Here is an 18,331-nt window from a genome sequence, read left to right as displayed (position 1 = left end):
GCAGTGGATGAAATCAAATCAGCTGGAACGTGAAAAGATTTGTGTATTGTCTGGGATAAAAGCAATAATACTGGGACACTGTCCTTATATCCATGTGGGATTTCAGGGGGAAAAAAAAGATCAACTTATGATTTTGACCTGGTTATCGTTGCAGTTCTGTCCTGGCTCTGTGTCAGTCAGTATCTGACGAGAATTAGCACAAACAAAGTCGGTTGTCTAGTTTTAGGAACAAATAAAAACGATGGTATCTAAAAGGATGCCATGATGACAAATTTGCCTCTTTTTGTAAATTAAACATTTCACATATTCCCACTCTTCGAGATATAAAGAGAAATCCACACAGATGCCTTAAACTGGTGGACGAGCAAGTTATCAAACTGATCAGCAGAACGATTTATGAGGTGAATTTGGGTGATGAATTTGCGAATGTCTAAACATAATTGCTTCTTACCTTTGGAAGAGAGTGAAGTCTTTGAGAGATTGAGGAGGCGTAGGCCCTTGTTTAGACGGCACACTTGTTGAATCAGATTGGAAACTCCTGATGGAAGGCAAGACAAGAACAACGTTAACAAAGTGCAAAGCAAGTTGAGTTATTAACTCAACACAAACAGTTGGAGTCGGGAATGGTTCTGTTGCTACTAACAACCAAAAGAGAGGAAACAAAATATTCCACCCACATTTTTTTAAATCATAGATTAGGGCCAAAATAAACGAATATTTGTGCCAAACTGTTCTTTGTTATTTCAGAATCCCGCTAACATAACAAAGAGCAATTAAAACAATACCTCTCAGTTGCTTGGCTGTGGAAATAAGCGAGAAAACAACAAGCGGGTGACTAATATGGCTTTCATTTCCCCCCCCCCCCGAATAAAAGGAAAAAAAATAAAAAATCACATCCACTAATGAAGCATACTATGAAAATAGTAGCCCACGCACATCTCTGCTGCCTATTATCAAACTAAATTGCCTCACCCCCCCCATACATTGCCAAAAAGTCAAATACAAAACAAATGTGAAAACAATGGTAACCGAGAGTGTTGCATGGTAAAAAAAACAAAAAAACAAAGATGTTAACACGTAAAGCGTTTTTTCATGTGTCACATCTTTTTTGAAGATGATACGGAATTGGTGAGCGTGGATTGAGCACTTCTTGCATTATCATTCTACTGCAGCAAAATTTATGCCGCATGTATCTTTGCACACATTCAAACCGTGAATAAGCATTTCCCCCCCCCCCTGTACTCATATCATATTTATTTAATCCAATTTTATTGGTCTAGTTTCCTATTCACAAATCTTGGGACTTATCGAGCTATCCTGGGACCTCGGGTATCGTATTTCATGCCGTGTCTTGTGGAAATGTGTGTTGGCGCGATGACAGAAATGACTTAAATCCTTGAAGACTCAACTTGAAATATAACTTTAAAGAACAACCACAAAATTATTTACAAAGTTAAGAGATGCTAAAAAAAAATCAAAATTAATAAATAAAATTCCTGTTGTGCACGCGTTGGCCTCTTCGGGGAAGTATGGTGCCATGCATGCATAGTTACAATGAGATAAGAAATTTGAAGATCATGAGGGAGTGGGCAATGCTAGCCCATGCTATCTTTCGTTCTCACGAGAAAGTGAAGGTTAAGATGTAAATTTGGCTGTGGGTTTCATTTATGAAACCAGAGACAATTTTTTTTCTGTAATTGTTCAGCCCTATTGTCAGCAGATCATGAAAAGGGTTCCGTAATATGTCAGCAATAAATGCGTTCAGATTCACAAAGAAATCAGTGTGACCATTCTTGCATCAATGTGTGGGGCATCAAGAGCAGCTAAATATAGTTAAAAAAAAAAAAAGTAGTAGGTGAAAATGAGGGATCACTGAGAACCGTTGGTTAGAATTCTTCAAAAGCGTCCAAAAGCCAGGATGAGGTAAAAAGATTAGAGGTGGCCCGAGAGAGTGTGATGTGGAGGAGAAGCTCAGGCTGATACCTTGGTTGTCAAGCGTGTTGTGTGCCAGGTTTAGAGAGTGAATCACAGAGGCTGGGTTCTCTGACAGGGCCGTTGCCATTTTCTGAGGGAAATCTCTGAAAGAATAAAAGCAAAAAATGGAATGCAGTTCCATCCATGAATAATTTTATTTAATTTTTATTATTTATAATTATAATTAAAAAAAATTGGATTAACTATGGGCAAATTACCACTCCAAACTTTTATTATTTATTGGAAAGTTCTTTACTCGTGTTTGTATTTTTTGATACTGATCTTCTTTTTAAAATTAAAAAAATTGCTTTATGTTTCTACCAAATCAACGTGTCAAATTTGGTAAAGAGTTTGACAATTTCAAAACATGTTACATAAACAAACCAAGAGCTCGCCTACAACTTGCTGTGATATGTTTGTAGCTCAGACATGAAGCTACCCAGCGGAGAAAAAAAAATAAATAAATAAAAAAAACTTCATGGGCATTGTGAATACAACATTAAGCAAAAATGACACAGATTTGTTAAGTTGACCACCTCCTGGAAACTGTGATGGAAAACAAAACCATGCAGTAACAAAAAAAATATATTTCATGTTTGAGTATCATCACAAGTCATACTTTTTTCATCCAAAGATGTTAAAGCATATTTGATGATATTTTTAGCTTGTGAAAAGCATCTCAACTTCTTTTTCTCCCTGAGACATCCATTTCATTTGAAGTATTCCAAAATGTGGAACTTCCTCTGCCAAAACATTTCAACAGATAAATAACCCATCGTCTGCAGGCAGGTGGGGGAGAGACCACGTCAATACTATGGTTTGAAATTTGTAGAACACACAAAGAAAATGGCACTAAAAAGGTCATGCCAAGCGTGGTAGCTGAGGTGAGATACAGAGATGAGGTAAGGTGAAAGGCCAGGCAGAGATGGAAAATAAAAGAGCAAAGCAAAGAGGAGAAAAAAACTTGGGAGCAGTGGGAGGACAAAAGAAGAAAATTCTATGAAGCGTGAGGGTGCAAAAAAGAACAAGAGTAGTCTAACAAAGGCACTTTTTTAATGCAAAGGTGACCGGGCAGGTGGGAGGAGGACACGGAGAAACCTACGATTTCAGTCCGGCATTTTCCAGAGTGAGTTCTTCCAGGCTGTTGGACTTGCTGACTGCGTGAAGGACCTGGTCCACCACTTCTGACCCCTACAAAGTAAAAGAGTTGAGCAATTCTCTTGATTAAAACATCACTGCTCACTGTTAGTCAAGTAAAGAAGATAAAAAAAAATAATATTTAAAAAAATAATAATAATAAAAAATAAAATAATTTAAAAATAATAATTACAATACGCATGTCTTTGCAGTAGAGCTTGGTGAACCAAGTATTGTACGCAATGGATGCCACAATCACAGCCAGATCCCTGGAACACACATCACACAAAGCAGACATATAAATAGGCCAAATCAATCTCCTCCAAACATCAGTCACAGATTCATGCAGTCACATTATTGCAGCTAAGCTCCTTGTTACTCTGCATGTGTGTAATGTGTATGTTAAGGCTCAATAATCCATGTATCCAGGGTCCTCCAAACATTTTTAAAGACTATGGTCGAAAAACGCATGTTGATGCAAATCGAAATAGACAGCGTGGATCCAGGATTTTCATTTTAACCTTTGAGCAGTAATAAAAAGGTCAATGGCCTTAAAATATTTTCAGCACAATCCTGCACACATAAAAATAACAAAATAAGAAAACTGAGAGGCCATCTCTCCCAGAGTCTGTGTTGTGCATGATTAAGCCCCGCCCCTCCTCACCAAGGTGTCCGTCCAACCAAAGCTCAACAATACCTGCCGTACATCACTGTGCCAACAAATAGTGACAAGACAATAAGCCCAGAGGAAGACAAGGAAAGCTAACCGAATCAAAGACAAGGGGATTGAAAGTGCGATGTAGCCAGAGGCGGTCCTGTTGCTCGTGACTGCAACCGCCAAGCGACAGGCCGTGCGTCACACCAGACTACAACAGCTGAGTCTCAATGTGAAACATGATGGGTGGTGTCAAGATTTATCATCGGGCGCTCACTCTCGATTCATGTTTTGACAGCGGGGGTGTGTAATTAACCTCTGATGTCTTATACTCATTCGGTCTGATGGTCCATCTTGTTCTTGAAGTGCAGCAAGTCGGTCATTGATTTTGGAAGATGTTGAAAAGAAGTGGAATACAATACTATACAATAAGGGAGAATCTTTATTTTTTTTATTCAATTTATTTAGCCTCAATTCTACCACGTTAGTCCGATTGAGAAACCACCTCTTTTTACGAGAGACCTGGCTAAGACGAGCAGCGGCAAAACACAGTTACAGAAATATAAAGTAGAATTTACTGTATAAAGCACAGCATTTGGAGTTTCATCACAGGCGGTGTTTCAGAGACAAAGGAAGGAGGAGATGAGGTGAGAAAAAACAGGACACGCTATAGAAAATGGATGAGAAAAGAGCTTGCACATTCATTGAAGGGTAATGAGCTTTGACGCTGTTTGGTCTGTCATCAGTCAGCCAAAGAATGATCACCTTGTAGTTTGCAATAATCGCTCCAATCATGGCAACATGAAGAGAATGTGAATTTGGAAAGACTCAAAAGGGGCAGAAAAAGTTCATGTGCCAGAAATAGACTGTGACACATCAAATGACAAATCAATCAAGAGGGGTCTTGAAAATTTATGACGCCCAACAACTTCCCCCAGAAAAGTCACATACCAAATAAATAATTGGGGGCAAAAAGTTCAAATGATGTTTTTTTTTTTTTTTTTGGTGCTCACCATTTAACGCATTAATATATGCATGAATTGCTGCAATTGTGCTTCGAAGAATGGCTTTGTTGTATACCCACATGGCAAGTCCTCCCCTCCTGATTATGTAAGCATTTTCAAAAATTTGAAAGCATTGGATGGATGCACGACATAAAAAGTGTTGCTTTCAATCATGAGGGTGAAAAAAGGGAAGGTTAAATCTTCTTTTTGTAATTCAGCTGCTGTCCGTTAACATTTTGAATGATTGCATATTTTTACGTAGGGGGGGGGGGGCAAAAGATACCTCAAGTGAAGACATGACATTTCACAGTTGTTCTCCCTTCCTGTGTTCAGACATTGACAAGCATATCATTCATCTCCCTATCACCCCAGCCAACCATCCTCCTCCCTAGCGATTGGCTGGAACAAGAGAATAAAAAGGAGAACTGGAATTGAGCAGCCCGAGAAAGAAATGACAGACTAAGGCACTCAACATCAGACCCTGCGATGTTCTTCTTAGACAACCACTTAACGTAAGACGATGTTGGATATGAAGTGACAGCTGATGAGATTCTTGCACTGAAACACTTGCAAATAACCATTTTGACCCCCAAAAAAAAATCTTTAAATAAAAATATTTACAATCTGAAGGGCTATAGGATTTTCACCAGCTAAAACTTAGATGGGATATAAAAGTGTGGCTTCGATAATTAAGAAATGACTTCATGTTTCCTTTCCACCATAGTCCATTATGAAAATATATTTAAACGAACAACCATTACACGCAGAGATGAAAATTGTGTCACCTGCTGTCAAGATGACTGAAATCCAGTAAATTTAACTCCCGGTTATCCTGAGAGTGGTAGATAGTGTCAACATCCTGAAGAAGAAACATAAGATTGAGAAAAACATTTAGGTGGCCTTCCGACAAACGAGTAGGCGGCAAACAAGAACACTCACTCACTCACTCACTCACTCACTCACTCACTCACTCACTCACTCACTCACTCACTCACTCACTCACTCACTCACTCACTCACTCACTCACTCACTCACTCACTCACTCACTCACTCACTCACTCACTCACTCACTCACTCACTCACTCACTCTCGTCGTCAATATTATGAAAAACAAACACTTTTAATATGGGTTACCATGTAAAAGACAATGATGGGAACATGAAGCTTCAAATTTGCTTCATGAACCAGTAATATTTTTTAACGACACACTGTTCAATATTGGGGTAAAAGCTCACTGACTTAGCATTTCTTAAACCCCTTTATTAAAACCAACAATGTCATCTCGAGAACTGGTTTATTACGCTAATTTGAAGCTTTATTTTCCCATCTCTAGTAAAAAGCCATTTCTCACTGCAGTATTCAATAGGACAATACAGATCCTAAAAAAATAAATAAAAAAAATAAAAATCAAACCATTTTACAGGCTAAGGTTTTACACGTCTACAACCACTTAGTACAAAAGGACAGAAAACCAATACCAGCTGCTAATACAAAAGTATTTCAATAGACATACGAGTACTGTCTGCATGCATGAGCAACACACAGAATCATTTTTGAAATTTAACAAATAGAAATCATATAAACAATGCATAACACTGCACAGACTGATAGAATCAATGACAACCACCACTGACAATGCAAAAGACGTCTCTTGTACATTTTCCTTACCCACTGCACTTCCTCTTTGCACCCAATTCCATTATAGTCACAAAGAGCTGCATACGTCTCTGAAAAACCTCCTGAACGATAAAACAGATAAGAAGAAGTTAATCCCGAGCACAAAGATAAAAAGATGAAAGCGAACCGATTACAGTTATAAACAAAGAGGTGCGTGCACCGTGACTGACTTTTGTTGCTTGTAGTTTAAAACGATTAAAAACGCACATCTGATTACTTAGTGGCTCACCGAGCCAATAATCAGATGGACACTATGAGTGTTCATCATGTACTGGAGCAGCAAAAAGAGATGAGCGATTTACCACAGGTTTTCTGGGGGTCTAACGATGACTCTGAAATTGGTGAATATTGGTGAATCCCATCAGCCATGTCTCCTTCCGCTCGACAAATAGGTGGGCTGAAAAATATTTTGCAACTGTAATATGCACATCATACAGTGTGATAGTTTTATACTAAAGAATTAAAAAGAAAAAAAAAAACCTGACTTTTTAATAAATTGTGCGTTGTGATATAAGAATAAATGTCATTTAATATTCTGAGTTCAGTGCCAAAGGTTTGGAAGGGTACTAGACAACCGCAGTTGAGATAAATGGGGTAGTGCACACATGTCATGTTTAGTTTGGTTGAAAGGAAAGTTTAATTGCTCTGCTGGTGCGGCTTGAGTATGAACACTATCCTCATGCATACAAAACAAGTAAACCGCTTCAAAAAAATGGAAGGGGTGTACCACTTCAGCTCAAATTTAACTGCTATGCAGATTAACATTACTAAAAATGCATGTAGAATCAATGTTAAAAAGATATATATATATATATATTGCTTATATATATATATATATATATATATAGTATATAAAGGCAACACTGTACAGAGACATCCTGGGTGTAACACAGCCAAGATTATCAGTGGAGTGATTTCAGGATGCCTCTGCGAATATCTTTGAGTGGCCCCAGCCAGACTGGAATTCAAATGAAAGCTTCCAAAGAGATTTCAAAATGGCTGTGCACCTCCCTATCGAACCTGATGGGTCTTAAGAAGTGCAGCAAAAGAGGAACATGCAAAATTGCCTAGTAGGTAAAAATAGCTTGTGGCATCATATTCACACACTTGCCAAAGGTGCATCAATAAAGTATTGAGCAAAGGCTGTGTATGTACATAAGATTGAGTTAGATTCTTGTATAAAATAATGCTGTTTTGCAGGTATTGTGGAATATTGCGTAGAATTGTAAAAGAAAAGGAAAAAAAGTGTATTCCGTATGAATCGTGATGTGCAATTTTCATACCATTTAAATTCTAATCATGAGTGACAATGTTGCTCAGAACAATTGATCCATCCTAAGCCAATCTTCTATGGATGCCCCACATATGATGTTGAGGTAAAGCATCAAGTCTGTCACCAAGTAAAAATGAGCCAAGGCTTTATCTTAAGGTCTCAGCTCCTCAGTGTCAGCCGGATAAATTAGTCCACAATGATTGCTTGGTGTTAAAATGTAGTATGACACCAAAATGGGTTGGATGCAAACTACAGAGATACAAGGATTCACTTGGCTGATGAAATGGAAAGCCGGCCAAAAAGTGAAGCTGCCAACATCCCAAAGCTCTGTCGAGCACACTTACTGTTGGCCAACTTGTCTTTGCTTTTCAGCTTACACAACACAAAAACAGGAAGACTTCTTTCCTTCAGGCAAAAGGGAGTCTTGCATGCTTACGCATAAATGGAGTTGTTGAAGACTCGGGAGAGGGCGTAGTTGATGTGACTGACCATGTGATCCAACTGGTCCTGGCTCTCCAGTCTCAGCGAATAAGTGGTCTTGTCTGTATCGATTATAACCTACAGGATGTAGACAAGATAGTGTTTGTGTTCATCTTTAGTCAGGCCAAGGAGGAATAGGAAACCTCTCCAACAACGGTACCTGATGTTCTTGATAAGTGTTCATTGCACGTATTTCCAAGAAGTTGAACGTGACCTCCACCTTGAAGAGAACAGATCGTTGTCATATTGTTTAGAACTTTCATGGTTCTTTGTTTTCAATACATTCTTAACACTCACACGGTGCAGAAAATACGGTAAATTAATTATAATCCATATTCATAATCAGATCACTCTTTTTACAATGAGCTTGAAGACTGATTAAACTATGATTACATTTGGTCACATAAATCGTGCATCATGGATAGCTTCAAGCAGGGGTGTCAAATTCATTTTTATCACGGACCGCATCATAGTTATTGTTTCCTTCGGAGGGCCATTGTTCAAATGTTTTAAAAAGATGAATGTTGTAAAAATTGGAGAAAAGACAATTTATAATTTTAGTATTGACACATGAAGTTGATGCACAATTTGTCTTTGCGGGACCACATAAAAAGATGTGGTGGGCCATATCTGGCCCCCGGGCCTTGTGTTTGAAACCTATGGTTTAAAGTATTAAGACTAGGAACAGACTGCCATATTTTCTAAACAGCAAAAAACATAAGGGAGGATTAACAGCTGATGACTTCATATAGTTCGAATTCAATTTAACAACAAAAGCAACTTTAGTTGGTTGCCAAAAATCTGGCCCAAATTCTTTCAACCAGCTGCCATTTTAGGCCTTGGAGTCATTGTAATTATCTTCTCGACTTCAAACAGAAATTTATATCAACGAATCAAGGTTAGAGAGTGAAAGCCATAAAATTCAAGAGCTAGAGGAGAAATATTTACCTTTGCAGGCACTTTGACAGCAAAGAGATACAGTCTCCATGTCGCAAGGACCTGTGGGGAGAAAACAATATTCAAAAAAACGAACAATAGTAATAATAATGATAATAATAATGTATGAGAGCTGTAAGGACAGATACAAAAAAATAAGATGTAACATCACGGCACAGGCTTGCATGGCTTCATCTGGAAATGGGGTCAATTTTCACTGATGTAACTCATGACGGCTGCTGCAATCGAGCACCAGTACAAGTTTTTATTGAGTGTTTTCAAGAACGAGAAAAAAAAAAAAAAAAAACCTGAAAGGAGAACTGAAGTGTTTGTCACAGGATTGCTTACTTCACTATTTAAAGTGCCAGCCCTCGCTTGGCTTTCTCCGCTATGGCTTCATGACAGATACCCCGCTGTTGAGCAGAGAGCCTGACTGAGCTCAAGAAATTCATTTTTGCGGATGATATGCAGTCAGCCCAGTTGTTTTACATTTGAGTATCTCCACGTAGCTGACACTCCAACTACAACTGCCTGGAAAATATATGTATTTCTGTCGCAGTATAGACACATTCACACATCCACACTGATACCGATACCGATACCGATACCAGTACTGGTCATGTCAATACAGTCATGAGTCTTGACCTAATTCACAATGCAAAATTTGTAAGCAATAATACCTACACAGACAAATACCACTTTGTCTATTCTACATGTTGTGTGTATCCATTTGTATCCGTCTTGACCGTAAAACCCAAGTATAGTGCCCTCTGTCATTCCGCAGATTTCGCTTTTCATTTCCATGGAAATTCGTTTACGGACGCCTAATCCCTAATCCCTCCATCTCCTAATGTGTGACAGTGTCCTGTCTGTATCTCATCCTATCCTTACCATTCAACTCTCTCTTTTTCTCAACTCCCCCCATCTCCTTTTTGAGCTTTAGTATTTTCTATTCTTTTTCTGCTCTGTCGCTTACAATTCCTCAAGGCCTCTCTGGACTGAATGGTTAATGGCGCCCTGCTGAGAGGTGGTACGAAGAAGAAAGAAAAACCAAACGTACAAAGCGAGCGAGTGAGACAGGGTGGGAGGGAGAGATTTGCATCCTGATAATATAGCCTTCTTATTCTCTTCCACTACCGAGCACTCAAGAAACCCAACTTTTATTGATACATCCAAGCAATGAGTTGAAAAAAAACCTTGGCAATTAGAAAGGTATGGAAAATATAATTTCTATTGCAACAATGCAATATACTTGCAGTATACTGTCGTTCCGACACGGCACCAGTATAAAACCAGTACAAAGCATATGGTCTCGGAATAAGAACAAGAGACAGACTGGGAATCTCCTTCCTTCAAAGACAATCTGGCAGCTCTCCTCGTATTAATAGAGGCATCAATAATTCAGGCCTTCAGATGAGTTAGATTTGATCAACCGTGTGTTTTGGCAGGAATTCTTTTTAGACATAAGCCGATAATACATGGACATGTGAGCAGTATGGCAATTTTGAAGGAGATTAATTGATATGCAAGCTTTGTCATAGACTTCGAACCACTCTGCACTATTCTTTATGATATTATAATTTCCAATACAATGTGTTTACCTACAACTATTAACAAGCACATGCTTGTAGTCACTTCCTAAAGTCTAATCCTGCTGTGGTTGAACATTTGAATGGTCAGAAGATGTCCTGACTTGCAATTGTTTTCTGAGTTTTTCTCACAAGAAAATTATTCAACCATCCCTAAATGGACCTTGCTTTGTGCATTGGGACAAGTCATGCTGGAATAGAAAAGGGCCTTCCCTTAATGTCAGGATCAAATAACTGTCCAAGCTGAAAGCTGGAGTTAAGATTTAATGGGGAATTTAAGTGTCTGAGCCTGCATCCAATATTTGATCTGAATGGGCTGAATTGTGTCCAAAGACCTTTGCCATGAAGTATATTAGATCACATAAAGCTCGCATGAGAATCGTGTTGCGTGGAATACCAGTACCATACCTTCATAAAAACGTCTCAATGCTATTTATTTTCAGCACTGTTCTTTTTGTTGTGTTGTGATTTTCAGATGAAGCTTATCCTAATATTCTGAATTATTCTTTTTTTTTTTTTTAAGTTTTGTGCCAGTTTTATTTTTGCACTTTTTGCTCATTTTCAGATTTTTGTCTAGGTATACCATTTCAGTACAGGTTTCAAGGTACTTTATGCTAGTATAGTATCAAAGTCAAACTTTTTCATAGAGCATATTTAGCTACCACGTTTCATTTCCCATCCTGTCAAGTTGAATTCATTTGTTGCAGGTTGAAAAGCTTCAGTTTTGCATCAGAAATTCTCCTAGACTTGAATTTTTTTTATTTTTTTTATTTTTAAACCACCAGACTTAGTCAGACACGCCTCGTCAGCGTCTGTGTAACCAAAAGATGAATAAAAATAAAGGAGCTGAGAGATGAAGGTGGGAAGAGATAACAGTCATGCCCTTGCTGAGATTGCACTAGTTTAAAGAACCGGTAGGCCCAATAGCAAAATGTCAAGGCAATGTTAGAGTGCAAGTACAAGCTGTAAACAGAAATAATGGTTCCTCTCGTGTGTGTTGCAGTCAGTTGAGGGCAGGGGTTGGGGAGTGGGAATATTAATCATAAACTGTCAGGATCCGCTTCTTGTACTTCAAACGACATGGCGCAAATCACATTATAAGTCTGTGGGCCGTGTACATTGCAGCGAAACCTCTAAGGCAACAAGCTGCAGATCAGAGCCAGATTTGGTCACTTGTGGTATTTGGAGCTCAAGCACAAGGACATATAAATGATACAAATTGTAAACAATAGACAGAAAGAACAAAACACGGACCGATCTGACATGGCTGCTTGCTTCGGTACAGCATGCGAGCTTATAGAAAAACATATACATGCCTCTTGAGCACATATCAGGGTTGGATGACAATAATAACAATAATAATAGCATTGCTGCCTTTTCCAGGACTGGTCTAGTCTCAAGTATTTGAGCCAGGGCTCAGCTCACCCTATAAAGTTCTCTGCCAGTGGCGAGTACGTCTTTCATTTCTATTATGACCTGTAAAATAGGTTGCAACCAGACTTGGCAAGGACAACAAAAGCATTTTAACTTGTGAAGGCTCTACATTACACACTTGTCAATTCGTATCTGGATCTTTGCACAGTAATTCATAAATTATGTTTGAGGGTGGATTATATAATTGTGATGTCACAATTCCAAATTGCTCACTCGCACGTGGGAATGCCCTAGAGGCTTGACTTGTACAAAAGCAATTCAACATTTTTTGTACTTTAAGCCGCTCGGTGGAGCACTGGTTAGCACGTTTGCCTCACAGTTCCGAGTTGAAGGGTTTGATCCCAGATCCTGCCTTCTTGTGTGGAGTTTGCATGCGTGGGTTTTCTCTAGGTACATCGATTTCCTCCCACATTCCAAAAATTCCATCAAAGTGACGCTAAACTAAAAGAAAGGAAACGACTAAGAGATAAAAGATGAAATACTTGGTGTGATGTGTAGGACTGCAGGGCAACACTTATTTGTCTCCTCATGGGGGGAGGAGAGAAGGTCAGCAGTCACACTTCATAGACTCACCGCCAGGGGCAACCAACATGTGGTATGTTAATCGTATTAAACCCAAATTCTAATTACAGCAGTGAGGGCTGATATCACGCACTGTCAGATGGTAAATATGGATAGTCACAGTGAGCATCACACGCAGTGGAAGCGCGAATCCTAACAGAGAAGTGGTAATACACACCATTACGCAAGCATCTTCGACAGAGAAATAGAGTGTTGACAGAATGGTGCAAACATGAAAACGTAGCACTCTGCCACTAGCGTAAGTTGTCTCTGATTTTATTGCTCTATGTTTTTTTTCACAGCCCTGAAAGACCTTGTTTTCCACGATAAAGGTGCAAACTTGCTTTTGAAATTCAGTAGTTTTCTTTCCCTTTGTTTTGTAGCACCCACGCACAAATGCATTCAAATCCAGGACAAGCGTTTGTTTTATATGTTCAAGAAGAATACTCCAGCCTGTATTTCTCAAAAATGTTGCATTTATCAATTAAGTAAGTAGTTTCTAATGTAACTAGCAGCCGTTTCTGGTCTTTTTTTTTTTTTTTTTAAACAGTTCTCCAATTGGCTTCATCCCAACCTGCTGCTCCTGCGTTCTTTGATGAACTTTCTATGCAAATTAAGTGATTTTTTTTTTTTGTTCATGACATTTTGAATGGCTGTCTTATGTAGCCAATTTGTGCAATGAGTCTGATTAGGTTTTCATCACGCAGCTTTACAATTATTGTTTTCCAGCTCGCTGTCTGGTTTACATATTGTTTACACCTTTAATGTCGATAAATGAGGCCCTGAAAACAAGAGCATCTGGAACTGAGCAAATCACACTAAAGGTTGATGCGGGAACTCCAAGTGAGACTCAATTTGGCAAGACCACAAAGCAGACTGAAATATTTGACACCACAAACTTTCCCTCATACATCCCCCAGCTGAAGTCTCACTAGCAGGACCTCCATTGAACCATATTTTGGAGCAATGGAACAGCACCGGATGAAAACATAGCAACCAATCAGGACAAATAAGTGGCGGAAGAGCCAAATCGACAACTGGGGCATCACATCGCCATCATCCCTTCTTTCCCTCTGTTCCTTTTCCTCGAGTAACCCCACCCTTGTGCACCATCTCCACCTCCCCCTCTGCCTTTGAAGATGTGCTTTGTTTTTGAAGTTGTCCCTAAATTAGGGTGATCTAATAATGAGGAGAAGAATTTGAGGAGGTTTTGTGTCACTGAACCATATATGTGGATGCTCCACAAAAAGGATTTTGCCCTGGGTGGCTCTTGTTTGCGATGCTACACCCTTGCTTTGTGTCTGGAATAGTAACAGGGGTGGTGGCTCAACCATGTCGATGTAGATGTGTGTCATAGCGTGATGGCTGGTACACTCAACACATACAGACAGCTGGATACTATCAATCTCCAGAGGGCAGAAAGGGGCCAGGCAATAAAAAGAGAGAACAGCAAATTGGAACATATAAAATGATGTGCTAAATATATCCGCAAACTTAATCAACTTGGAGATTCAGCTCAAAGGTAACCACACGCCTGCTTAGGGGGAAGAACCATCACAGGCCTTCTGTTGAGTCTTAGTGCTTAGTTTTCAAGTTTTGTGAATATAACATTCAAAAGTGGAGAAAATTTCCAGATTGAAACAAGAATGAATCCCTTCATCTCTTTTCTTCCTTGAATAAATTTAGAGCAGTAGCCAAGGCCCATATGGACAGTAAAAAAAAATAAAAAATCTTGGAACTAATTGAATTGCCTGTGATAAAAAGAGGACCCCGATACTTTTTAATGGTTGTATTAAAGATAGAGGGAAGGACACGAGGGAGAAGCAGCGGAAAGTAAGAGGCAACTGGCATGCCGGGGGGGAGGAGAACAATCGAGGGCGATGATGAGGAGGAAAGTGATTGGAATGACAGGGAAAGAGGGAGGTCGCGAGGAAACAAAGAGATGACATGACAGAAATAGTGGGGAGGGGTAATGATGGCAAAGGAGGTGGTGGGGGGGGGGGTGGCATAAGACAAAAGATGTGGATGGAAAAAAAAAAAATACTGATAATTGGATATGATAATTTGAAGCTTCTTTTGCCTTCTTTAGAAGAATCAAGCCATGCAACCGTAATTATGTGATCAGTTACTAATGTGGTTGACCAAGTCATCATTTGTACCTTGAACGCATCACAGCCCATCTGATGCACTCCCCATACAGTTCTTTGTAAGAAATAAATAAATAATACGGGACGTAGTGTACAGTACAATGTCAGGCTCACACATACACACAGCAAACTTATGCCTGTGGCATTAAGGCCATCCTGCCACATCTAATAAACTCTGTGGTTTGGATTCAGTAGGCCATGACACGGTGTCCACTTTGCTCTGCTTAGGAAGCATCTGCCTTAAGCCCTGATTTTCAACGCGTCTGTCTCATGTGGCAAGATGCCTAATCTGTGACTTCTTACGGGTCTCTCAATTTGTTTCAATCAAGCTCGATTGATTTGTGCTTGGCTTCTAAGACGTTTGTGTCATTCAAGTCCATATTCATCAAGTCGCACCTAAAAGATGCAATCAGCAATAGCTCATTCAGATGATTTGACAAGAAGGTAGAGTAATAGGGGGACTGAAAGTGACTCTTTATCAGGCTCTCTTACCAGAATCCTGTCTTCCGATTTCCCGCTTTTGGTGTCCAGTTTGATGGCTCTCATAAATTTAATGGCCTGTTTCTCCAGCAACTTCTTGATATTCTCTGGGAGGAGGAAGAAAAGACCGGTATGTAAAACATTTTTAAAAGATATATAAATAAATGTAAAAAATAAAAAGAAAAAGAAAAATAATAATAATAAAATATAATCAACAATGCCTCATATACTGTAATTAGGATAAATATTTTTTTTTAAAAAACAGCCAGTTAGCTGCAGCAATTAATTTCACTCATGCTAGAAGAAAAAAAAAAAAAGTTGGGCAATACTAATCAGGAGTAAGTCATGTTAGCAATATCGCTAGCATGCATGCAAATTTGTGAGCTGTGTGTTTCTATGGGCAGAGATGTGGTGTCATTTTCAGTACAGCAAGTTGCATAATGGCCACCTAGGATAAAATTGGGTGGATTTTCCTGCTTCATTAATATAAAAAAAAAAACCCTGCAATATTAACTGTGTTTAAACTAGTGGGGGGTGAATAGCAAAGATTATTGTAAAGAAAATGTCTCTCTTTAGTCCCCTATTAAAAAGAAACATGAACAAATATGGAGAACAGGAAGCCGATGTATTAATAATGATAACTATGATGATGATAAATGTTAGTGAGGGCATCTTAAATCAAGAACAAATGAATGAATTATGCATCCCTTAACTTTATTAACATTCCAATGACTATTTTCTTATGTTTGGTGGCATTTTGCTGTTATCATAATGTTGGCATCACCCATGACTCATTTCAGCATAATAAATGAGTAAATGAAAGAAATACAAAGCAGATGTGTGCAACCATTAAAACCATTGACGTAATCACAAAAATCCGTAATTTCAAAGACTGAGCTATAAACCAGCACACATTGTCAACACAGAGAACCTCTAAACAAGGACTCCTACTGTATCTGGGCTATTTTTAGCATCTCAGCCCAATAGAAACAACACGGCTTACTCCAGTAAAACCTGGAAAGATGCTGCGATCTTGAAGGCCTGGAATAGCCACAGCTAGTTTGATGTCCTCCACCTACTCGCTATACCAATGCACATACAAAAATATATTCTTCAAAGATGCATCAAGGGGCTTGCACATATTGTAAGTGTACTCGAGTGGCCTGGCTAATGGAAATGTGTTTTGCAGATGCCTTTCTGCAGGCTCTCTATAAATAGACCTGTCATTTTCCTGCAAGAAACCAAAAAAAGTTTGCTCTCATACTGTGGATCAAGCAAACAGACAGATTTTTTTTTTTTTTTTTTTTGCATAGGTTGGTTGGAATCTGTCAGGTGTGTTAATGACTTAATGCAGCATGGTCAGACAGAAGGGGCTTGGCTAGGATGAGCTGGTTGACAACTAGATTAAAGTGGCAAACCCCGTCAGGTTAATTAGCAATGAGAGATGCGTTTCTTGTGCAACACTTCAACAACCAAACATGCGATTGTGTGCGTGCTCTGCAGCAGCTCACCGGTGAAAGCAAACTTTAGATAAATAAATAAAGATGGAATCACTCTGAAAGTGGATAAAAAGGGGGAAGAAAAAAAAAACCTGCAGCCTTTCAAGATGCACATATCATTAAATCAAAATTGTAATTCTTAACTAGACAAGCATGTAAAACTAATCGTGTCCTGCAAAACAATCTTGACAGCTTTCACTTCCGGAGCGGTGTTATGATTGGGAGATTAAACAACACGCTTAACCCAAGGGAAAAGTCATTTTTAGCTCACCTGTCATTTCCCTGCTGATACTGGCAAAGCCCGACGCTGTGGTCTCTTTGGAGGCCATGACGCGCGCCTTGCTGCGTAGGTTGATCCTCCACAAACTCTGCAAACGTCCCAAATGCCCCTCAGACGTGATTCTTGCTGTCCCCTTTGCGCCACCGCGAGCTGTGAAGCGAAGAGATGTTGTGGCACGCTGTTCGCATTTGCACTGGTAGTGGGCGAGAGAGAGAGAGAGAGAGTGAGCGAGAGAGAGAGTGAGAGAGAGCTAGAGGGAGAGGGGGGTTAATCAGGATACATTTATTCATCAGATGCTCTCAAATTCCTCCTTATATGCATAGATCAGCATGGATTTTAACGTTTTTTAATGTGTCCTCTGGATCGCTCCTTTCAATATTACTTGCATAAAACCGTCTTTAAAAAAAATATATAGTCCTTCAAATTTGGGTTAAAGAAAAAAAAAAAACTACCATTAGGCTTATTTGTGATATGGATAAGTTAGTGAAACTTTTGGTGTTCTTTTAAAGTTTGGAACCTAAACATAATAATTTACTAAAAAATGCATTTGTTTTGTGTTCTTTGAAATAGATGACAATAAAGATGGAAGAGCCATGATGGTGCTATTGTAGAATTGTGACAAAGAGCATGCATTCTTAAGCTCATATCTCATAGATAGTGCTGGTATACAGAATGAATGTTTTATTTTTTTCCCATCAGGGTTTGTTCAAGGTTGCAGAAGGTCACAAAGACATCTGCTTCACGCATTTATCTCTAGTTGTTTCTGGCTTAACAAATCAAGCACTCAAATCAAGCAGAAAAAAACCCCAACATAATTCATTCTTAAGTGAAAATATTAAGTCATTATATTCAGTATTTTATGGCTTGGGATTTAGAGCGGACCACTCATGTCCACGATACAATTTGGGAAGAAGAAGAGGTTAAAGCTGATGATGACAACGATGTATGATTCACCCACTCAATCCGAGTGAGCACTTGTCAATGGCTCTGTGCCTTATGCAACTCAATAGTTCTATAGTCACAGTTTCAATGAAGACAGATTTTTCAGCGAGTGTCCCGCAATCGCTTCATTCTATGAGAAGCACGCTCTCACAAATGCAGATGAATGAGCTGCTCATCATGAGGAGGCCCAGCTGTGTCATGCTATCAGTTTGTCCTTTGAGAGTTTCCGGAGTAGAAAACAGTGTAATGTGTGCTATAAGCCT

At 39.1% G+C, this 18,331-nt stretch overlaps 1 protein-coding gene across 8 annotated transcripts in view; it reads right to left on the bottom strand.

The window, feature by feature from the left end:
• Positions 1 to 17,378, bottom strand: part of carmil3 (capping protein regulator and myosin 1 linker 3) — a 37,361-nt gene extending 19,983 nt beyond the window's left edge. For all 8 annotated transcript variants that reach the window (XM_085930598.1, XM_085930604.1, XM_085930603.1 and 5 more), the window contains exons 1-12: positions 17,118 to 17,378; positions 15,360 to 15,454; positions 9,149 to 9,199; positions 8,361 to 8,420; positions 8,157 to 8,278; positions 6,750 to 6,844; positions 6,439 to 6,509; positions 5,556 to 5,629; positions 3,305 to 3,380; positions 3,077 to 3,165; positions 1,984 to 2,078; positions 452 to 538 (exon numbers count right to left, since the gene is read on the bottom strand). In XM_085930598.1, the coding sequence (XP_085786724.1) occupies positions 452 to 538; positions 1,984 to 2,078; positions 3,077 to 3,165; positions 3,305 to 3,380; positions 5,556 to 5,629; positions 6,439 to 6,509; positions 6,750 to 6,844; positions 8,157 to 8,278; positions 8,361 to 8,420; positions 9,149 to 9,199; positions 15,360 to 15,454; positions 17,118 to 17,175 (973 nt within the window). In that variant the 5' untranslated portion in view covers positions 17,176 to 17,378. The remainder of the gene's footprint in view (positions 1 to 451; positions 539 to 1,983; positions 2,079 to 3,076; positions 3,166 to 3,304; positions 3,381 to 5,555; positions 5,630 to 6,438; positions 6,510 to 6,749; positions 6,845 to 8,156; positions 8,279 to 8,360; positions 8,421 to 9,148; positions 9,200 to 15,359; positions 15,455 to 17,117) is intronic.
• Between the last annotated feature and the right edge of the window lie 953 nt (positions 17,379 to 18,331).

The sequence above is a fragment of the Syngnathus leptorhynchus genome, chromosome 14 (genome assembly GCF_054491065.1).
Source record: "Syngnathus leptorhynchus isolate UIUO chromosome 14, UIUO_Slep, whole genome shotgun sequence".
Classification (NCBI taxonomy): Eukaryota; Metazoa; Chordata; class Actinopteri; order Syngnathiformes; family Syngnathidae; genus Syngnathus; species Syngnathus leptorhynchus.
This window is presented reverse-complemented; position numbering and strand designations above follow the sequence as displayed.